The sequence below is a fragment of the Gracilinanus agilis genome, chromosome 3 (genome assembly GCF_016433145.1).
Source record: "Gracilinanus agilis isolate LMUSP501 chromosome 3, AgileGrace, whole genome shotgun sequence".
NCBI classification, from domain to species: domain Eukaryota; kingdom Metazoa; phylum Chordata; class Mammalia; order Didelphimorphia; family Didelphidae; genus Gracilinanus; species Gracilinanus agilis.
This window is the reverse complement of record NC_058132.1, coordinates 456,494,562-456,519,057: the sequence shown is the minus strand read 5'-3', so window position 1 is coordinate 456,519,057 and position 24,496 is coordinate 456,494,562. Positions and strand designations below refer to the sequence as shown.

Here is a 24,496-nt window from a genome sequence, read left to right as displayed (position 1 = left end):
ACATAATCTAGCTATATTGTTCCATGCAGTTCCACATGCATGGCCCTACTTCTCCCCTCTCTGGGTCTTTGTACTGGATAACTCCCCATGCTGGGAATGTACTTCCTCCTCCCCTCGGCATCTTGAAATCTCTTGTTTTCTTCAAGGCTCAGCTCACACATTACTTTCTAAATGAAGCCTCACTCCTTACCCCTGTAGGGGTAGTGACCTCCCTCCCAACACAACATTGTTTTCACTTTGCATATAATACTTATATATACTTGAGAAAAGCATGACATGGGGGGAAATGGAGCTGACTTGGAAGCCTGAAAGATATGGTTTCAAGTCCTACCTCTGATATATCCTGGCTGAGTAACCCTAGGCAAGTTATTGAACCTCTCAGGACTCTCTGGGCAACTCTCTAGGACCATCAAGTATTCCAAAGAAGGTGGTGATCTGCATTGGCAGACAAAATTTTCCCTCCGAAGAGTTCTCTAGAGCAATGAAATAACACGTCCAATCCCCATCCCTATGTATACCTTATATATGTACAGTGTACATTATCTCCCCCATTAGAATGTAACCTTTTTGAAGGCAGGAACTATTCCACTTTCTTCGTGATTCCATAGTTCCTAGCCCAAAAATAACTTAATAAACACTTGTCAGTTGATTGACTGATTACATAAAGTTCCCCAAACACTCAAAGACAAGGGATACAGAAGCCTATGCTATAGCCTTGAATATTTGAAGCCTAGCTCCTCACCTTACCTCTCTTTACAGCCTCATGGATGGGTGAAGCCAGGTGATCGTCCAGCTGTGGCTTGGCTCCAAATTCAAGGAGCAGGTTGACACAAGCAGGGCTGCCACTACAGCAAGCATTAAAGAGAGGTGTCACTCCATGCACAGTGGTTCCATTCACCTGGTAAAAGTAATACTTTACTTTTATATCATATTTTAGAGTTTCTAAAGCTTTCTTAGGTACCTCAGTCTTACAACAATCCTATGACTTAAGCAGGGTATCTTTTATGTCTGTTTTACAGAAGAAAACTTTTTTACAAAAAGAAAAAAAAGATTGCATTTCTTTTACAAAAGAAAAGTTTCTATAATTTCCCTGACATCATAGGGCTAATAAATAGCAGAGGTGGAAGCAGAACCCAGATCTTTGGACTCAATCCTGTGTATTCAACACTAAAATTTTTCATACTATGCTAGCTAGCTCTGATGCCTACTACTTATGTGTCTTAGGGTAATTTGCTTAACCTCTCCAGGCCTCAGTTTCCTCATATCTAGAATAAGGGGATTGGATTGAGTGTTTCTAAGGTCCCCTTCAGCTTCAGGTCCATGATCTAGAGATTCTTTTAACCTAAAAGTCTCTCCTAAAAGAACTAGATCCTGAAAGGAAAAATGAAGAATGCCTAAAGCTTGTGATTTTTAATAATTCTTCTCTTAAAAGAGATTAAAGAGGGAAAAGACTCATAGGTACAAAATTATATATAGCAAAAATGTTTGTTATGGCAAAGAACTGGAAACAAGGGGGTTGCCCATCAATTGGGGAATGACTGAGCAAAATATTTTATATTAGTAAAATGGAATCAATCATATGAAACCATAAGAAATTACAAAAGAGATGATGTTAGAAAAAGAAATGGTTTCAGAAAAACTGGGGAAAACTTTTATGAGTTAAAAGCATGAAATGAGAAAATTTTACATAATAACATTGTAAAGAAAAATAACTCTGAAAGGCTTAAGAACTCTGATTGAGGCAAGGATCAACTATGTCTCATAGCTTTCCTCCTTTTTGTGGCTGGTTGGTGGATTGTACTCAAAGAGAACCCAAATGACATCACTATTTCAGGGTTAAAGTACCATGTAGCTGAATGTGGCTTATTAGATCAATATGAGCTCAGAGCTACCACACAAAGGGCACAAATGGCCTGTAGGAACATTTGGGATAGAGATGTCTCCAAATTTGCAAATCTCACATTTCTTTTGAGCTACTGCAATAATGCTTTGCTCATCGAGGCCAGCACCTTCTCTGATGCGGGCACAACATGCACAATGGTCCTGTGCCAGTGTCTCCCATACCTCACATTCAGTACCAAAGTTCTTCAAGTAGACGTTGAGAGTGCCCTTGTATTGCTTCTTCTGACTTCCATCTGAGTGCTTGCCTTGTATGAGTTCTCTGTAAAATAATCTTTTAGGTAAATGTGTGTTTGCCATTCAAAAAGTGTGGTCAGCCTATCGGTTTGCACTTTCTAAAGTAGAATTTGAAAGCTTAGAAATTCAGCTCTAGAAAGGACTGATATCTTATCTTTCCAGGTGATCTTCAGAATCTTCCCAAGAATGCTCTAAATTGCTACTGACTAGAGAATGCAAACCAAAACAATTCTGAGGTATCATCTCATACCCATCACATTGGCTAAAATGATGAAAAAAGGCAAAATGAAAAATTGTTGGAGGGGATAAGGGAAAATGGGGACACTAATACACTGTTGGTGGAACTGTAAACTGATTCAACTATTTTGGAGAGCAATTTGGAATTATACCCAGAGAGTTATAAAGCTGTGCATATCTTTAGACCCAGCAAGGGTCTGTTTCCCAAGGAGATCAGGAAAAAGGAAAAGAATCTATATTTCCAAAATATTTATAGCAGCTCTTTGCGGTAGCAAAGAACTAGAAATTGAGGGGATGTCCAATAATGTGGGAATGGCTAAACAAATTGTGGTATATGATTGTGATTGAATATGACTATAGCATAAGAAACAATGAGTAGATTAATTTTTTCAAAAACTTGGAAAGAGGGGGCAGCTGGGTGGCTCAGTAGATTGAGAGCCAGACCTAAAGACAGGGGATCCTGGGTTCAAATCTGGCCTCAGACACTTCCTAGCTGATTGACCCTGGGCAAGTCACTTAACCCTCATTGCCTACCCCTTACCACCCTTCGACCTTGGAACCAATACCCAGTATTGATTCTAAGACAGAAGGTAAGGGTTTAAAAACAAACAAACTTGGAAAGAACTATGGAAATAATGAAGAGTAAAATGAGTAGAACACAGAGAAAATTATATGCAGATACAGATTTAATGTTTGAAGAATAACTTGTGAATGTTCACCTCCTGAGAATAAACTGAAAAAAGTAAATATGAAAGAAATAATCTACATAGACATTTCTGTTTACCAGATGATGCCTTCTCTGGTGTGGGGAGGGGAAGGAAGGGCTAGAATACCTGGAAATAAAGTCTATTAATAAAATTTTTTGAACATATAATCAATTTTTAAAAAATAATCTTCCTAAGATAATTCAGATATAAAAGATTTGGTTTTCTAGCATGACCCAGATTCCATAGGCAAACAACAAAGAGTTTAGCACAACTCTGTAAACCTTCAGTTTTGTAGGCAGCCTAAATACCTCTTCTCTCCCACACTTTCCTTTTGAGCCTCCCAAGAATTGAGCTAGCTCTGGCAGTGTTTATGTCCACCTCATCATCTACTATAGACATCCCTGGAAAGTATACTGTAATGAAAAGTGAATTTATCCACAATATTCAAAATTTCTACATTTTCTGTAACTGATTTTCTGTAATCGCTTCATCAAGAGAGAACACTAGCAGAAAGCTTAGAAGCAGCTATAGCAGCAGTAGAAACAACCTCAGTAATTCTGAGACTACAGATGTTAAAGGAACAGAACAACTGGTTAGATGGAGTTTACAGAGGTCCCTCTGCTGGCTTGGGGCTTACGATCCTGTTGTATTGCCCATACACAGTTTCAGGTGGTAGCTCCAGAGAGAGGAGCATAGGCACTTGTGACCACAAGATACAAGGGCCCCGGTCATAGTTCCAAAGCAGAAAGAAACACTAGCACTTGAAGCTAGAGAAGAATAGGGGTTCTGAGTCATAGTTCCAGGGCCAAAGGAACTCTAATACTTAGGGCCTGTGGTCTCAGTTTGAAGGCAGTAGTGGCTGCAAGCTGCCAGAGAACTAGGGACATGGTGAGAGTGCCAGAGCGAAGAGGAACCTTAGCACTTATGGCTACAGGGTCATGAATGAAGGCATAGCCTGGGTAAAGACCAGAGCACAAGCTATAAGAATAGTGACCACGCCTGTCCCTGGATTAGAACACTTTAGAAACACTGAAAACTTACAGACCGCCCCCCCCCCCAGAATTAACTTTGAAAACAGTAGCATTAAAAACCTGAACCAGGAGACAGTGCTCACACCACTCTGGAAAAAGAGACCAACTTTAACATAAAGTTAAAAGTCATGAAATTGGCTGGGAAAATAAGCAAACTACAAAACATTAACCAGACCATTAAAAACAGCTACTATGGTGATAGGAAGATGAAGAACAAATTCAGAAGAAGATAATCATGTCCAAACAGCTAAAAGTAAAGTCTCAAAGACAAATGTGAACTGATTAAAAGTATAATAATTCCTGGAAGAACTCAAAAAAGATAAGAAAAAAATACCAGGAAAGGTAGTGGAAAACGTGGGAGGGAAATGAGAGTGGTTCAAGAAAACTGAGAAGAGAGTCAACAGTTTGGTAAAAGAGGCACAAAAAATAATGAAGAAAATAACATCTTACAAAGCAGAATTGATCAAATGGTAAAAGAGGCACAAAAATCCACTAAAGAGGATTTCCTAAAAAAAAAAATTAGTCAAATGGAAAAAAGAGGTATAAAAACTCATTAAAGGAAATCATTTCCTTTCAAATGATTCAAATGACTCCAAGAAATATCAAGAAACAATCAAACAAAGTTAATTGGGACGTTAATCGACTGCTGGTGGAGTTGTGAACTGATCCAACCATTCTGGATGGCAATTTGGAACTATGCCCAAAGAGTGATAAAAGAATGCCTGCCCTTTGATCCAGCCATACCATTGCTGGGATTATACCCCAAAGAGATCATAGATAAACAGACTTGCATAAAAATATTTATAGCTGTGCTCTTTGTGGTGGCAAAAAACTGGAAAGCAAGGGTATGCCATTCAATTGGGGAATGGCTGAACAAATCGTGGTATATGTTGGTGATGGAATACTATTGTGCTCAAAGGAATAATAAACTGGAGGAATTCCATGTGAACTGGAAAGACCTCCAGGAATTGATGCAGAGTGAAAGGAGCAGAGCCAGAAAAACATTTTACACAGAGACTGATACACTGTGGTAAAATCGATTGTAATGGACATCTGTACTAGCAGCAATGCAATGACCCAAGACAATTCTGAGGGATTTATGGAAAAGAACACAACCCACATTCAGAGGAAGAACTATAGGAGTGGAAACACAGAAGAAAAACAACTGCTTGAACACTTGGGTTGATGAGGACATGATTGGGGATGTAGACCCAAAAAGACCACACCAATGTAACTATCAATAATATGTAAATAAGTCTTGACTGACCACACATGTTAAAACCAGTGGAAATGCGAGTTACCTACCGGGGGTGGAGGGTGGGGGGTGGGGGGAGCAGGGTTTGAGGGGGTGAAGGGTAAAGGAAAAACATGAATTATGTAACCATGGAAAATTTTTCTAAAAACAAAAATTTTTTTAAAAAAGAAGAAGAAATAGAAGAAAATGGAACTATGTCATTGCAAAAACAACTGACCTAAGGAAATAGAATGAAGAGAGGACATAGAAGAAGGACAGAGATCCTGGCCTGGAGATAAGAGGTCCTGGTTTCAAATTTGGCTGTGTAACCTTGGGTAACTCACTTGACTCACTTGACAACTGCCAGGCCCTGACTGCTCTTCTGCCTTGGAATGGATCCTTAGTATTTGTCCTAAGACAGAAGGTAAGAGTTTAAAAAAGAATAAAAAGAACTATTGGACTCCCTGAAAGGCATGATCAGAAAAAAAAATCTAGACATTATCTTTCAAAAAATTACCAAGGAAGGAAGCAGCTGGGTAGCTCAGTGGTTTGAGAGCCAGGCCTAGAGACAGGAGGTCCTAGGTTCAAATCTGGCCTCAGACACTTCCCAGCTGTGTGACCCTGGGCAAGTCACTTGACCCCCATTGCCTACCCTTACCACTCTTCTGCCTTGGAGCCAATACACAGTATTGTTGGCTCCAAGACAGAAGGTAAGGGTTTAAAAAAAAAATTACCTAGAACCAGAGGGTAAAATAGAAATGGAAAGCATTCACTCATCATCTCTTGAAAGAGATCTCAAAATGAAAACTCCCTGAATAGTATAACCAGAGATTCCAGGTCAATCAGAAAATATTATGAGTGAAAGAATTCAATATTGTGAAGCCACATTCAGGGTCACACAAGATTTAGCAGTTTTCCACATTAAAGGAACAGAAGGCTTGGAATATGATATCTAATGACATTTTTTTAACAAAAGGGCTATATGTACAAAAATATTTATAGCAGTTCTTTTTGTGGCAGCCAAGAATTGAAAATTGAAGGGATACCCATCAACTGGGAACTGTGGTATATGACTGTGATGGAATACTATTTTGTTAAAAGAAATGATGAGCAGGATAGTTTCAGAAAAATCTGGGTAGATTTATAGAACTCATGCAAAGTGAAGTGAGCAGAATCAGGAGAATATTGTACACAATAACAGCAATATTGTATAATAATCAATTGTGAACAACTTAGCTATTCTTATCAATATAATGATCCAAGACAATTCTGAAAGTCTCATGATGAAAAATGCTATCCATATCCAGAGGAAGCACTTATGTCATCTGCATGCAGATGGAAGCATAATTTTTTACACCTTATTTTTCTTGTTTTTTTTAATAACATGGCTAAATATGTTTTACATGATTTCACAAGTAAAACTAATATCACTTGCCTGTAAAACTGATATTCTTGCCTGAAAAATGGGTTGGGGAGTGTAAATGGATAAATTAAATACTGGGTTTAGAGAAGGGGAGAAGGAGGAATGTTTGGGTGAAGAGGGATAACTAACTTAGACAAATACAAATGGGGAATCACATCCACACCCACAAACCTGGGAATGGGTTGTAACAGTTTGAGTGAATGGCTGTTAAGATCCAACTGACACTCAGACTACATCAGCCAGGTATACCTACTTACTATGGTGAATTCACTGGGTGAGAAGAAACAACAGGAAGTTAAAGTAATAGTTTTAAATAATAAGTTAAAAGGATAAGATTAAGGGGAAATGGTCACTTTAATACTATTGGTCTAGGGAATGGGTCCAAGGGCTGGGAGATGGGAAAGACTCTACACTATACTAGCCCAGGCTGCCTGGTTTAGGCTGACTGGTTGGAAGAGGAATGGATGTCTCACAACTGAGTTTACTTCTGTTGCAGCAATGATCAAGGGTTTCCAAGAACAAAGGTCCTCAGCAAATTAATCCAAAGGGAGAATGAAGGCAGAGAGCTGATCCAGTCTGAAAGTCCACCTTTCAGAGCTGTGATCAATGTTCACACCTGCACTTCCTGGCAGGACAGATGACTCCTTGATAGAGAAAAGTCCTCTCTCCTTGGCTCTCCACTAGAGACAGTTAAACAGCATCACACTGTTCCCTCCATATCAGAGTCCTCAGGAAAGATTTCCTTCGTTGCCACTATTCCATCATTGGAACCTTTAGGTCTTATCTGACAGCCTGGGTGCTATTTATACTAAATGTCTAAAATCCTAATTTTCTTCATAACAGGAGGGGTAGGAAAGAGAAACAAAATTCAGAACCCAACATTTTAAAAAGAGAATATTAGAAATAAATAAATCTAAAAAAAATTAAATATACTTATGATTGTCTTAGCAACTCCCAGTACCTTAACCATTCTTCCCCAACTCCTATAATTTAACATCCCTGTCCCTCTTCCCCAAAAATACTCTAATTTTTTCTATTCTCAACCCACATTTTACCTTTGAGGCATGACTAACTATTGTCTAATGATGGTTGAAGAAACCAGAAAATAATGTGTTTCCTTATGATCCCAGTTATTGCCCCTGAGCTCCACTCTCTTATTCTGCTTATTAAGAAACCCCTCCTTAGTTTGTAATATTCCCTAAAATTTCATATAAGAAAACTTAGGGATCATCTGAGCCAATTGCCTCACTTTACAGTTAAGGAAACTGAGGCTAAATTTACTTGAGGTAAAGTGATCATGAAAATAACTTGAAATTGACTACAAATCCAGAGTTCTTTTTGATGTACCAGGTGGCCTCCATGCCTTATCCCTGAAAAGATTCATCATCAAAAAAGGAATAAGTGAGTCATAGGAATCTTCACTCACTCACTGCTGCTTGAATGAAGCATAGAACTGAATAATGATAGTTTTGGAATTTCAGTAACTAATGGGGAAGATCACCAAGATTCTAAGGACATTCTGGGGGCGGGGGGAGTTGATAGTAGAGATTAGTATAATAGAATGCTTTGGGTCAAGAGCAAATACCAAAAGGAAAAGCCATTTCTAGGGAGGAGGCAAACAGTTTTTCCCCAGGGCATGAGGATCAGAATATTGATATTAAGAGCATGTGCAGTTGTTCTGAATTAGGAAACTGAACCCAGCACCTCATTAGCAAGAACCATTTGTTAAAATAGGATGCTAACAATGGCTGAACAAATTGTGGTATCTGTTGGTGATGGAATACTATTGTGCTCAAAGGAATAATAAACTGGAGGAATTCCATGTGAACTGGAATGACCTCCAGGAACTGATACAGAGTGAAAAGAGCAGAACCAGGAGAACATAGTACACAGAGACTGAGGTAAAATCAAAAGTAATGGACTTCTGTACCAGCAGCAATGCAATGACCCAGGACAATTCTGAGGGATTTATGGAAAAGAACGCTACCCACATTCAGAGGAAGAACTGCAGGAGAGGAAACATAGAAGAAAAACAACTGCTTGAACATATGGGTTGATGCAGACACGATTTGGGATGTAGACTCTTAATTACCACCCTAGAACAATTATCAATAATATGTAAATAAGTCTTGATCAATGACACATGAAGAAACCAGTGGAAATGCGTGTTGGCTATGGGGTTGGGGGGGGGTAGTGGGAGAGAGAACAAGAACATGAATCATGTAACCGTGGAAAAAATTTTTCTAAAAACATAAATAGGATGCCAACAAAGGAGATGCTTCCCTTCTCCCTCTCTGTGATGGTGGTCATATACCCAGTGAGCTAACCCTGCCTAGACCTGTCCTCTTCTCTCCTCCATCTCCTATGGAACATTCTGCTCAGTGATTGTTTTATTGTCCTTGAGTCACTGTCTCTCTTGCATCTGAATTTACCTTAGAAGGCTGCCTCCAGAACACACTTGGAATACTTGGTCCCAGTCACATCTTGTGCCCTGCTCTAAAGAAGTGTCATGCCTTTGGTCAAGGGCCAGTTTCTGAACACAGGTCTCAGTGAAATGAACAGTAGCTAGAATTAGTGTTTACTGTTCTATGCTACTCACATGGGCGCCATGCTCCAATAAGACTTTTGCACATGCAACGTGGCCCCCAAGACAGGCTTCATGTAGAGAAGAGACGCGGTTTATTGTCACGAGGTTCACATTGATTCCCTAAATTGGAAGAAAAGAGGATTGACTACAATATTTGAGAAGATAGTGGCAATATTCTCTACTCTCTCCAGTTTTCTATGTTTTAGAAATGAACAATATTTGTTGATATTAAGTAAGGATGGAGGAGGGTTAAAGAGAGGACGAGGAGAAATGAGTCTAGGCTAAGAAAAAGGGGAGCTAGAAGGGGAAGATGTGGAACTCATAGAATTGACATGTGTTCAAAGGATGAATATGGTTGCCCAGAGCCCTAAATTCTAATCTCCTTTCTAGCTTACAACTAGCCATTGGAGAAAGGCTCTTTTAAGTAATTCAACTTATTCTTCAATTATGACCATACACATATAATAATATAAAGAGGAAATACCTTATATCTATCTGCTCCTGAGAATAAGTCTTAGAAGTAGAAATAAATTTAAACATCAAAAAGAGGTCATAGTCAGGAAAAGGCTTGAATTAGAAAATATTAAATAGAATAAATAATTCATTAGCTTCACAGTGCTGTAGCATTAGATTCTTCCAGGGCTCTAAAACATTAGTGACCAAAAAACTATAACTATATTTGGAAATAAACAAATGTTTCAATATTAAACCTTAGTTACTGGTTTTCAAATGACAGAGTAGTTGCTGATGTATTTGGTAGTAGGACTGTACTTATTTATTCATATTACTAGGATATGAAAGGATTTTTTATTTATGCTTTTATACATTTTGTATAATCTATTGTGGCTTATTGGATTAGTTGCTACTAGATCCTAAAAGCATTTACATCCAGGGTCACAAAGGCAATCTAGCCATTCAATCCTAGCCCAGACTTGAAGGAAATTCTGATAACCTGGGTGATATTTCTTTGCTCTTTTGAAATCAATATACATATATATATATATATATATATATATATATTACTTCTCTGTGTACTCTTCAATAGAGTGGAAGTGATGGAAGAGTTCAGTTTTTGTCTTTGTGTTCCTAGTGGCTAGCATAGTACTTGGCATATATTAGCTACTATTCTTAAATAAATTCTTAAACTGAATGGAAAGGTTGTAATAAGGGGGTTAACAGGCTGATATTAGGGGAGCTAGTGGTACCAGTGAGTCTCCTGGGCCAGGGAGCCTACAACTACAGTATTTGTTGATTATAAATTCAGAATGGGTGAATGACTTGAATATAAAGAGGGAAACTATAAATAAGTTAAGTGAACACAAAATAGTATACCTGTCAGATCTCTGGGAAAGGAAAGGAAAGATTTTAAAACCAAGCAAGAGTTAGAGAAAATTACAAAATGTAAATTAAATGGTTTTGATTATATTAAACTAAAAAGCCTTTGTACAAACAAAAACAATGTAGTCAAAATCAGAAGGGAAAAAACAAATTGGGAAAAAATCTTTATAACGAAAAACTCTGACAGGGGTCTAATTACTCAAATATACAAGGAGTTAAAGCAATTGTATAAAAAAATCAAGCCATTCCCCAATTGATAAATGGGCAAGAGACATGAATAGGCAATTTTCAGGTAAAGAAATCAAAAGTATCAATAAACACATGAGAAAGTGTTCTAAATCTCTAATAATTAGAGAAATGCAAATGAAAACAACTCTGAGGTATCACCTCACACCTAGCAGATTGGCTAAAATGAAAGAAGGGGAGAGTAATGAATTTATCTTGGTGTAGGGTGTGAGATGTTGATCTAAACCTAATCTCTCCCATATTGTTTTCCAATTTTCCCAGCAGTTTTTGTCAAATAGTGGATTCATGTCCCAAAAGTTGGACTCTTTGGGTTTATCATATACTGTCTTGCTGACGTCACTTACCCGAAGTCTATTCCACTGATCCTCCTCTCTGTCTCTTAGCCAGTACCATATTGTTTTGATAACTGCTGCTTTATAGTATAGTTTAATATCTGGTACTGCTAGGCCCCCTTCCTTCATATTAAGTACCTTCTATGTGCCAAGAACTGTGTTAAAGGCTTTGTAAATAATATCTCAAAATCTCAGATGACAACAATCTTCTAAAATGGGTGCTATTATTATCTCTAATTTTGCAGTTGAAGAAACTGAGGTACATGTAAATGACTTGTCCAGGGTCACACACCTAGTGAAAGCCTGAGGCTATATTTGAACTCAGATCTTCCTAACTCCAGGCCCAGCACTCTACCCATGGTGCCACCTATCTATCTCTTAATATAGCTTAGACACAAAATCAACTAGATTTCCTATAAGAGATGAAGCAAAAGTTTAAGGGGAAAAAAGTTAAAATGCTTTTATAAATGAAATGAGAGAACTAGGCAATGATGGGCAAACTTTTTAAAAAGGGGGCTAAAGGAAAGGAAATGCTCATCTATCAGTCTGTTTCTAAGGCAACTCTTTCGAAGTTTCATTATATTGTATCCTACTCATTGTATTTGTCAGATTAGGAATAATGTTGCAGGGCAGATAGAACATTTCAGGAGGCTGTATCTGGCCTGTGGGGCCTATTACTGAACTAGAGGAAAAGGAACACTTAGAGTGAGAAGGATGGAGATGCAACAAAAAGAAACCCGAGAAATAGTGGCCAGAAAGGTTAAAAGTGTAGCAGGAAAAGGTTTTTTAAGGAAAACCCAAAGAGCAGAGGATATCCAAAAGAAGAGACAGTAGTGCAAAATGCAGCAGACAAGTTGAGAAGGATTAGCACTGTGAAGAGACCATCAGATTTGGTAACTCATTGATTAAAATGACAAACCTACCTTAACTAATTTACTTATTCAATGCCATCTCAAATGAATTACAAAAAAAAAACAACTTATTAAGCTAGAAAAAGTAATAACAAAATACATTTGGAAGAACAAATCAAGAGTATCAAAAGAATTAATTAAAAAACATAAAGGAAAGAGATCCAGCAGAACCAGATTTTAAAATGAATTATAAAGCAGCAATTAGCAAAACTATTTGGTACTGGCTAAGAAATGGAAAGGTGGAACAGTGGAACAGTGGAACAGAATAGACTAAAGCAAACAGTAGTAAAAGATTATATAGCAACCCTGTATTTGATAAAAGTAAAAATCCAGGCTATTGGGATAAGAAATCACTACTCTAAAATTGCTGGGACAACTAGAAAGTAGTTTGGCAGAAACTTGATACCATTCACTAAGATAAGATCAAAATGGAGACATGTTCTAAACAAAAAAGGAGATATCTATCATAAGCAAATTAGAAGAAAAGGGAACATATTACCTATCAGATTTATAGATAGGAGAGGAATTTATGAGTCAACAAAAGATGGAGAGTACTGTGAGAATGTAAAATAGATAATTGAATACATTAAATTGAAAGGTTTTTGTACAAATAAATGCTACCAACATTAGAAGGAAAGCAGAAAACTGGGATGGGGGCAGAATTCGTAGGCAGTTTCTTGGGTAGAGGTCTCATATCTAAAATAAAGAGAACTTTTTCAAATTTATGGGAATAAGAGCCATCCTCCAAATGATAAATAGCCAAAAGATATGAACAGTTTCTAAATGAAGAAATCAGAGTCATATATAGGTATATGAAAAAATGCTCCAAAAGATATCATCTCACACTCATTAGATTTGCTAAAATGACAAAAGGGCAAAATGATAAATGTTGGAGAAACTGTAGGAAAATGAAGACACTAACTACTTTGGTGGAACTGTGAATTGATCCAGCCACTTTGGAGAGCAATTTGAAATTATGAACAGAATTATAAAACTGTAGTGTACCCTCAGACCCAGCAATAACCTGGGTCTGTTTCCCAAGGAGATCAGGGGGAAAGGAAAAGAACCTATACATTCCAAAATATTTATAGCAGCTCTCCTTGTGGTCATAAAGAACTGGAAATCAAGCAGATATTCATCAGCTGGGGAATGACAAAATTTTGGAGTATGATTTTGATGGAATACTACTATGCCACAAAAAATAGTGAGCTGGTTAATTTTTTTTTAACTCAGAAAAAACTACATGAGATAATGAAGCCTGAAATAAGTAGAACCAAGAAAACATTATATACAGCTGTGAATTTTAATATTTGAATAACTTGTGAATGTTTACTTCCAAAGAATGAATAAGAAAGATATTATTTGTCTATCTATGTATCCATATCTATCATCCATATTTGATGGATGATGTTTAGGGTTAATAAATTCTATTAATAAATTTTAAAAAATTTAAAAAAGGAGATCACTGGTAACTTTGGAGACTTGAGAGTGTTTTGGGTAGTGGGAAAAGCTTAGTGTCAGGAAAGACTGAGATTCCAATCCTATTTCTGCCACTTACTGGCTGTGAGACCATGGTCAAATCATGCCACTATGCTGAGCTTCAGTTTCCTCATCTATAAATGAGAATAATAATACACTATCAATTTCATAAGGTTTGTGAGAGATTGTACCTTTGTTAAAATAAAAATGCTAGGGAAACGTGAGTCATTATTCCAAATGTGCTCAAGGTTTATCAGGTCACATTCTATCTTTGTTTCTTAGGGCTCATGAGGATACTTAGTATTCACTACCATATCTCCTTGCCTGAACCCCTATTTGCTTAATGCTAGACCTCTGAATGCTAAATACCTACAGATCCAGAGTTCTTCCTATTTTTTGTTGCTGGGCCCCTAAGTTCTTGTTCTGTCCTGCTTCTATGGGTCTGTCTAATCTTCAGATCAACCAAGTTTAAAATAAAGTTTCAAATTGATCATTTTATTTAATATAGAAAAGTAGTTTTTTCTTTATCTTATATATGACTTGCATTTTTTGAAAGCTCAATGCTTTAAAAACAAATCTGTTCACAAGATGGCAGCAGTGCATTATGGAAAAACTTTAGGTGAAAATTCTTAGAATCTTGGAATCATATCATTTTGGAATTGAAAGAAATCTTATCCTCCACCTAGCCAAATCTCTTCATTGTAAAGTGAGGTCCAGAAAGGTTGTGTATTGTGTCATGTCACACAAAAATCTCAGGACTTTCTTCTGGCTCTGCAATTAATTCATTGTATGACATAAGGCAAAACATACGCTCTCCAGGCTTTAGACTGGACTAGTCTATTTCAATTCCAAATATTTGTGATCCTTCTCTAATGCTCTTTTCACAGCACTATTGCTTCTAAATATTAAATAGATAAAAAATGAATGATGGAAACTGCTGATAATGAAATCAATCTGATCATTTTCTGACTATATGTAAAGAAACAGAAAGAGAAAAGAAGAGAAACTTGGAGGCAAAGGAAACAATGTTGTGAATGAACTGAATTTGACTTTAAGCAGTCTGACTAGTTCAGTCACCAGAATTATCAAAGAATAAGTAAATGCAGTAAGAGATGAGAGAATAATTGAAAAAATATATATTTCATGAAGGTTTATTGAAAATGTTTTATTGGTAATTCCCTTTTAGGGCAAAAACAGTTAACTTATAAGAGGAAGAAATGAAAAAAAAACATAAAAAAACAAAAGTATATAGTACCTGGTGCTTAACATGATACTTGGCACAGAGTGTTTGTAGTTTGTTTTTTGATTAAAATGATGCCTCCACGAGTGGGACTGGAGTGATAAAAACTAATAAAAGGGTGCATAATGAATCATCCCTGCAGTACACATTTTCATTCTAAATAAAGCACGATTTCTTCTGGCTACATTTATTCATATATTTATTAAACCTTTTGCAAAAAGTAAGGCAACTTACCTTTTTATTACAACTTGGCCTTGGATTCCATATCATGAACTTTCATATAGTAAATAAAATGTAACACACCAAAGTAAATGTTGACAAGTATAGTCTTGGAATTAATTTTGGAAAAGTAGCATGTTTAATTTTTGTTGTTGAGTCATTTTCAGTCATATCTGACTCTGGGATTTTCTTGGCAAAGATATTGGAGTGGTTTGCCAATTTGTCCTCCAGTTCACCTTACAGATAAGGAAATTGAGACAAACGGGGCTCAATGACTTGTCCAGAGTCATATAGCTAGTAACTAAGGTCCAGAGGCCATATTTGAATTCAGGAAGATGAGTTTTGACTATTTCAGGCCTGGCATTCCATCCACTATGTCACCCAGTTGCTGCTCCTTTGTTTAATTTTAATGTGCTATAGATATCAATAGGGAATTAAAGAAATGAGTTTTTTTGTTTAAACACAGTACTCCATCCTGCTACATATATGATTAAAGTATAGTTGTTTGAGGATGGAAGGAAAGTAAATAGCATTTCCTAATTTTAAACACCAATATCCTCTAGAGGAAAAATGGTATACATTTTTAAATAGACTATTCATATAGTTCAGTACACCTGGGAACCTCAAAACATAATTTGGGAATTGCTGGTCTATGTGGATCATAAAGGTAAGGTTCAGTTTCAATATAAGCACTAAAAATTCTTTTGAGACAATCATCCAATTACTTACTTGTGCAATTAAAGTTTTGAGAGCAAGGAGACGCCCTTGAGATGCAGCTTCATGAAGTGGGGACCGATCAGCCCAGCAATCTGAAATATAAAATTAAAACCAAATAAAATGGCATTCCTATGAATTATTTGCCCTGACAACTTTATAGAGACTATTTGGAAGGGCAGAATACAAAAATGCCCATCATATAGTTTGCTCTAAAAATTGAGCCCTATGGAGAAAATACTAATATATCTCATTGTAGTCAGGAATACTACAGCATAGAGGGTCAACTCGTCCCATTCAAAGTTATATTTTACATTTGATTTATCATGCATTTATATGGGTATAGGATGAGGGATTTTGGTTTTTTAAAAGATTATTCTTTTATAAATGAGTAATATGGAAATAGGTATTGAGTGATAATACATGTATAACCCTATGGAATTGCTTGTCAGCTCTGGGAGGAGAGAGAGAAAAGGGGAGGGAAAGAACATGAATCATAACCATGGAAAAATACTTAAATAAAATAATAAAATACTATGAGTAAGTAAAAATAAATAAATAAATGACAAAGTTATATTTTATCATTTTCATCACAATTTCAGGGGTGAGGTCATTTGAGGGAAAGGGACAGATTATGACCATACCATTACGTTATATCTGGTACTTGAACATAGCTCCAAATATGGGCTTACACAGGGAATAATTTCCATCAACACTGTATTATTACACAGCTATCTTTCTTGCCCTTCCATGCTTTCTTCTTCCTACCATAAAATTCAATTGGCAAACTTATCTTGGTTTCTATTGATTAGAGTAACCCTCTATTCACTTGGGCTAAGGCGTTTTGGCTAGTACATGTGGAACTCAGGCCCGCAAAAGACTGTACCAGTAATGGTGAACCTATGGCATGGGTGCCAAAGATGGCATGCAGAATGCTCCTTCCCACCCCCTCCCAGTTCGTTACTAGAAAGGCAGAGGGACTCGGGTGGAGCAGCTCCCCTCCCCCTCTCCATCATGACTGATTACTTTTTTTCCCATCCCCCGCCCCTCTGCCCAGCAGCCCAATGGGAGTGCACAGGGGGTGAGGTGAGTGGCTCATAGTGGGCAGAGCTAGAAGGGAGTGGGGTGCTCGGGCCACTCCCCTCCCCCTCTCTACACTCACTGAGGACATTCCTCACTGCACTCTCCTCTCTGCCCAGCAGCCCAATGGGAGTACTCCTTCCCTCCCCCGTGTGAGGTAAGGGAGAGGCATAGGGCGTACCCAGCATGTGGTAGGAGAGAGGGGCATTGCATGTGGTCTCAGGTGGGGCAGGTGGGGCAGGCATGGCACTCAGCCCAGGGGGTGGGGGTGGAAGCAGCACCCAGAACACCATCTCTAACAGGTTCGCCATCACTGCTCTATCTATAATCAAACATGGAAAGGAAATCTTCACTCTGTTTATAATATTGAGGAAGGAAAGTGGTTAGAAATTCAATCTTTTCTCCATATTACTTCATTGTGCCAGCTTTATCTAGGTACAAAATGGATATAAGTAATATTCCCAGTAGAAGAGTTGAAAAAATACACTGACACCTCCACGTGGATTCAATCAGTGAATAAAGAAGTATTTATTGAATACTCACCATATCACATATACAGGGGCTCAATGGCTAGAGTAATTGGATGGAAAGTCAGAAGGTGATCAAATACTGCCTTAGACATTTATAAAAGTGTAACCCTGGGCAAGTCATTGAACATCTTTCAGACTCCTTTCCTTATATGTGAAATGGGTAAAGCACCTAATTCACAGAGCTGTTGTGAGGTTCAAATGAGACCAGTATATTAAATGCTTTATAAATATATGTGATATATATATATATATAATCTTACTTATCACCTACATTTGGTATTTGATAAATGTATCTAACATTTTATCTACGATAAGGTAATATTTGCCAAAGCATCATTTAATGAAGCATATTTGGTTTTGAATCTGTAGCATCTAGGGTTCAAGTACTTCATATATACATATATATATGTGTGTGTGTGTATATAAATATAAACAATAAATAATCAAATGAGATTACATATATAAAATTAATTATTGTTACAAGTTCTTCAGAAAAAGGCACTATAAAGAACAAATGTGTACACCTATGGCAGTTTATTCTCTCGGATTCTGAAAGACAAGAACACTGTAAACTTTACACTAGAAGTTTCCTAATCTTCTGTTTAATCTCATTCCAGTAAAGGATGCCTCCAACATACAAAGAAATTTTTGTTCTCATTAATGGTGCCCAACCTTTGCATTATTTGTTGTTTCCTGTCCTGTGTTCTCTTGGGTCTAATCTTATCAGATTTTCAGTTATGCCAGGTAGCTAGTGTATCAGCCCTATGTATTATTTGCCCTAAGAAACAGGCTCACTAATGTCTTCCTTGCTTAAGAATCTGGAAAAAAAAATGATCTGCTTAATTAGATGAGAAGCCAACATCTCTGTTTCTCTTGGCAACTGATGTCACACAGGAAAATGTAGCTCAGTTTGTGAAGAAGTACTGGATTTGTGAAAAGAGGATCTAGTTTCAGTCCCATTTCTACATTTGCTTCTCATGTCACCTTGGCAAAGTTATTTTGCTTTTCTGAATCTAAATTTTCTTACCTTCAAAATAAAGACATCCCTTTCATATAATCCCAGGCTCTAAAAATTTGACTTTAACATATTGTTAAGCATTTAGAATGGCAATACGGTACAGAGAATAGAGAAATCGTCTTGGATTCTGGAAAACCTAAATTTCATATCCTTCCTTAGATATGTCTCATGCAACCTTGGACAAGTCACATAAAACTCTCAGAGCACCAGTCAAGTCGCAAACTCACAGAGCCACAAGCAAATCTGAGTATAAATTGCAAAGAAAATGCCAATGTCTTGGTAAGTAAATTAATCCACTAGTATCTTTTAGGGAAGGGGTAGGGTTTTTTTTGTCATTTTTTGGATCCCCAGAACTTAGATCCGAGCCTGACACAGAGTGTTTAATAGTTGTTGACTTGTTGACTATTAAAAATTCTTCACCGGAGGCTTTTTACAGCAATAAAATCAGAGGTCTGGATTTCAGGGTCATGAGAACCAAATGAAGGACTGTATATATTCTCTTATTCTTTGAATCTCTAGACTATCTTCAAAATAGGAATTATGTCACGATGATAAAACAATTTCACTTGATTTCATGACCAAGAATCTAAACATGGTAAAAACTCAAAGAACTAATACCAGAGAAAATCAATAATCCTTAACCCCTGTCACACTCATTGAGCACCTACTTTCCTCATCATGTTCCTAACATCAGAACTGCACAAGACAACTCATTCTCTTGCAGTAGAGCTCAACTTTATACCCCAACCTCAACCTTCCTCCTCTGAAACAAAGGAGATCCAAATGCTTAAATAGGATTAGGCTTTAATAGGAAGGAATAATATACAGCAAAGAGCTGAGTTAGATGAGTCAGATAAGAGAGGAACAGAGGCAATGGGGATAGGAAACACAGGGATGAAAGGCAGTATGCCACTACACTGAGACTGAGGGGAAAGTGCCTAGCATTCAACTGAGGCCATTTCTGACCCCCCAAAAGTAACTTTGGGCAGTGATTCAGACTAGTGAACAATGAATGGTCCAATACAGAGGGAGGCTGAAACAGTTGACATCTAGCCATTAGGGAAACTGCCTTTAAAGGGGAGGGATTCAGAAAGTGAGCAATAAGGAAAATTAGGAAAAAAGATTGAAATTAACAAAGCTCTCAGGAGGAAGAAAACTTACTTATATTAGTAGATAAAACAATAGGGATCAAGTGTGAGAATACAGGCATCTATATTTAAGTATTATAAGGCAAAAGAAAATAAAAAAATCACTTGATGAGGCAGAAGATCCTGAGAATTCTGAAGAAAATATGGAACCACTGTGGGATATTTCTGAATTATTTTAAAGAGAAAGATTTTGAAAGCAGAATTAACTGGCATAGTAACAAGCAAGCCTCACTAAAGAAATGAAAAAGACAATAATTGATTCAGTATACAAATACATGAAAATGAAGGACAATATTGAAGAAGAGAAACAAAATGCAATTATTTTTTAACCGAGCATTTTCTAAACTTTAATACTTAATATGTCACTAGAAAATGTAAATTTACGATAAAACATCATGTAGGTTATCACACTTTTTAACATACAAGCAAAATATACTGATCTTGAAGACAGGATTAACTCTAGAAAAATACCTATACTACAAACTCAAAGATAAGATGGTGGTTAAATTTAATAGCGCCACTAACAAACAACAAATTCAGCAAAAGAATAGAATTATAGTTATCTGTGCCACTTGGAAGGGCAATTCATCCAGAGCAGTGTAGGTGGATAGAATAACATGTGCAAAGATAATAAAATGCAAGAAATATTTGGGAGGTAGTATATAGAACTGTGTCTGGAGGAATGTGTTTATGTATAGCTGAATAGTGGGATATAAGCTCTGAAAAATATATAGGAACTAGGGGATTGAAGCTGAATCCTTTTAAGTGGCATTATAAAAAATCGGGCTCATGTAAACAAAAAAATAGAGAACTAAACACCTTCCCCAGTCTTTATTCTCCAAAACAGGAATTCTAAAAAAGAAAATTGTCTCCTGTGATGGGTCAAATGTGAAATACATATACAAAGAAGCAAAGGTTTGTGAATATGAAATCCCCTACCCCACTTTACGATTATTTCTAAATTAGCTTTTACAATCATTTTATTACTAGCACAAATCTTGATTTAATTAAAATTGTAGTTTTAGCATAGCTGAACAGTGTTAGCATAAGTATCAGTCAACCTTTTTATGATTACATTAGCATTTTATCTAGTGAAGTGTGGCCTTGAGTTTGTCTTAAGCACTAGAGAGTTTGCTATACTTAAGCCTTTTGATTTCAAGTCCAAAACCACAAGCACCTCTGATTCTTTTAGCTTCAAGATCACTCCACCCACATTCTGTTTGACCCACATTTTGTATCAAACATCATTTCTCCTTTTTATTATTTTTTGCTTAATATTTTGCTGATTGTTAGGAACCCTTGTTACTCAGGATTGATGCTTAGGTACACTTACTCAAGCTTATGAATATAAACTAGCCTGTGACATTTGGGGAGTCTGTGTCTGTTCTGATGTGACACTTGGAGCATCAGTCTTTTGTGTATAAAGGGAGGCCATTCACAAGGTTCTGGATCTTTGGTTTTGACCAGTATGCCTTTATTGTGAGACCAGCCCTCTCTCAATAAACCTATTTCTTTTTGGCTTGGAGACTTTGTTTTACTTTTTGCCGTCTCTGCTAATAAAATATCTCCACAGGTTTGAGTTTCCAAACATGTCAATTTATTAAGTAATCCATGTCAATTGCATAATAAATTGGGACCAGTCCTCCTTAACTTGGCACTGGATCCTGCATATAGGGAAGGATAGATTTTTATGCATTAAAAGAAAATAATTAAATAGGGACATAAGATTAAATTATCTGATTTCTAATTGGAGAAAAGATTAGGGATTTTATGATTGGGATGGGGATGAGCAAGTTCCTTAAAATGGAAGAAGATAGCAAAATGGATGAGCAAGTTTGAGGAGTTGAAGGGGAGGGAGAGTGAGCAGGTAGACTTTTCTACATGTGAAACAGGATATAACTCACCATGATTAGTATGCAGGGAGAAGTTGTAGGAAAATGAAACTCATGTCTCAAAATTAAGTCAGTTATTACAAGATGGAATCAGTTTGGTTCATTCAATTCCCACAATTCTCCCACTCCACAGATCAAAACAACAACAAAAAAAAAAAAATAAAAAGGCAAGACTCTTATGAATTAATAGCAGAGAAGACTAATGTCTAATATTTACTCAGCACCCCTCCTCCTACATCTAGCCCCAGGGCTCTGCAAGAGTGCACAGCCTGACCAACCATTTTTTGATCTTGGATCTACTCATTAATTTTCCCTACTACTATTACAGTCTTTGCCAATACATCCTCCCCTGACCCCTTATCCTACCATTCTGTGGAAACATGAAACAGACCTTAACTCTGCCCAGGCCTTGAAGAGTAAAGGCATCAAAGCATGCCATGCCTGGTGAGATAGCTCACTACCAGACAATCAAAGAACAGAAAATAGCTTAGAATAAAAAGTAGAAAACCATATTTGAATATTTGATGCCTGAAAATCAGACAGAGAAGAAAGAACAAAATTACTCTTTGACACAATAATAAATATTAGAACAAAATCAAAGGATTGTAAAAAACAAAAGAAAATGTAAAACATATTTTAGAAAAAAACAGTGACTTGGAAATTAGGTCAAAGAAGACTCATCCTTAAAATGGAAGAAGATAGCAGAATGGATTGAAAAGCCAAATCCAACAATATATTTGTTTTTTGCAAGAAACCTACATATATATTTAAGCTTTAAAAAAAAAGAAGCAAGGGTAGCAATCATGATCTCAGCCAAAAAAGAGTGAAAGTAGATATGTCTGAAAGAGATAAGCAGGAAAATAATGATTAAAGGCACAAGAGGCAATAAAATGATATAAAACTATAATATATATGTACCAAAAGGCATAGGAGCTAAGTACATAAAGAATGTTTAATTGAATGACAAAGAGACAAAGAAAGTAAAACTATAATACTTGGGACCACAAAGTACTTTTTCACACTTAGACAAATCTAACAAAAAGATAAACAAGAAAGAAGTTAGGGTCCAAAATAGAACTTTAGAAAATGTAGTTGTAATAGCTCAATGGAGAATACTAAATGGGAACAGAAGGGAATTTATATATATATATATATATATATATATATATGTACATATATATATATTCATATATTTCTCAGCTGCATGTGACACCTTTACAAAAATTAGCCTTGCTCAAAGGCAGCATTGCAAACTTTTTAGATTGCATGCCCAACTGCACCTTCAAGCCACCTGCAAGCCCCTCCCCACCTTGCATTACCCCAGGGAGTGGAGGAAGGATGTGTTCACAGAGGGACAGGGGCATGCAAAAAATGTCTTCAGGTGAGGTGAAGACAGGGGAATAGAGTAGCCCCCTCTAGCACACCAGAACCACATCTTCGCCAACATGGCGCTAGGGCATAAAAACCCTCATAAACAAATACTGAAAGGTTAAAGTATTTGTTAAACACATACTTTCTGTCTTAGAATCAATACTAAGTATTTGTTCCAAGGCAGAGGAGTTGTAAGGGCTAGGCAATTGTGGTTAAGTGACTTGCCCACAGTCACAAAGTTAGGGAGTGTCTGAGGCCAAATTTGAATTTAGGACTTCTCATCTCTAGATGTGAATCTTTGTCCACTGAACCACCTGGCTCACTCAGAAAAGCAAAATTATTAAATACATTTCTTCCTTATGGATAGCAACACAATGAATTCTACAACCAATAAACAGTATCTGAAAAAAAGACTTAAAATTAAATAGAGAATAATTTAATCCTAAAATGTAGGCAATAAGGCATTAAAGACAACAAAAAATTTTATCAAAGAAAATGACAATAAGTAAGACAATATATCAAAAATTTTGATATACAGTCCAAGTAGTCCTTGCTGGGAAAGTTATATCTCTAAAAACTTTTATTAAACGTGGAGAAAAGGAACACATCAATGGATCAAATGTGCAGCTAAAAAAAAAACCCTATAAAGGCATTAAATTAAAAAACAAACACAAAAAGAAAGAGGGAAATCAAAGAAGTCAAAATTCTGAAAGCAAAAAAAAATTCTGAATTAATAAATAGAGTTGTTTTTTAACCAATTAATTTTTTTTAAATCCCAGACCAGAAAGATTTACAGTGAATTCTGTCAAACATGCAAAGAATAATTAATTTCAAAATTAAATTTGGCCTGGATAACTAAGGCAGGGGTGAGAAAAAAGAAACAAAACTACAAATTAATAACCCTAATATCAAATAAAATATTAGCAAAGACACCACAACAGCACAATAAAAAAATTTATACATTATGATCAGGTTGGATTTATGCCAGAAATTCAGAAATTCCTCAATATTAGGAAAACCATAAACAAAAGAGACCATATTAATAACGAATATAATTTTTAAAGTATATCAATAAATACAGAAAAATTATTTGATGAAATATAGAACCCATTTTTTTTAAAAGAAAGATATGCAAAAATCATAGGAATAGAGGGATCTTTCATTAATATGATATACAATAACTGAGGGAGTATTAGATGTAATAGAAAATTTTTAGAGCCCTTTTCAATAAGATAAAGATCAGTGAGAAATTATTTTATGGTTTGAGAAAAACTAGCTATAGCAAAAAGAATAAAAAAATAGGGACTTAGTATGGGTCAAGAGGAAACAAAATAATCACTTTCTGCAGTTGATATGATGTTCTAATTAGAGAAACACAGAGAATTAACTAAATTTTAATTGAAATAATTTCAGTAAAGTAACAATATTCAAAATAAACCCACGAAAATCAACATTCTTTTTTTTATATTACCAAAACAGGACAAGTGAGTAAAAGAAATTACTTTCAAAATAACTATAGAGCTCTTTCTAGGAGGTTCCAGGTTAAGATGGCAGCAGAGTAAAAAGTAGCTCTTAGGGGCAGCTGGGTAGCTCAGTGGAGTGAGAGTCAGGCCTAGAGACAGG

At 36.4% G+C, this 24,496-nt stretch overlaps 1 protein-coding gene across 7 annotated transcripts in view; it reads right to left on the bottom strand.

Annotated features, from left to right (window-relative positions):
* ASB11 (ankyrin repeat and SOCS box containing 11) overlaps positions 1-24,496 on the bottom strand; it is a 67,927-nt gene that overhangs the window by 28,568 nt on the left and 14,863 nt on the right. For 5 of the 7 annotated variants that reach the window (XM_044670359.1, XM_044670360.1, XM_044670363.1 and 2 more), the window contains exons 2-4: positions 15,850-15,929; positions 9,368-9,475; positions 748-898 (exon numbers count right to left, since the gene is read on the bottom strand). In XM_044670359.1, the coding sequence (XP_044526294.1) occupies positions 748-898; positions 9,368-9,475; positions 15,850-15,929 (339 nt within the window). Of the gene's footprint in view, positions 1-747; positions 899-9,367; positions 9,476-15,845; positions 15,930-24,496 lie in introns of all 7 variants that reach the window. The other 2 variants (XM_044670361.1, XM_044670362.1) reach the window with 2 other exon arrangements.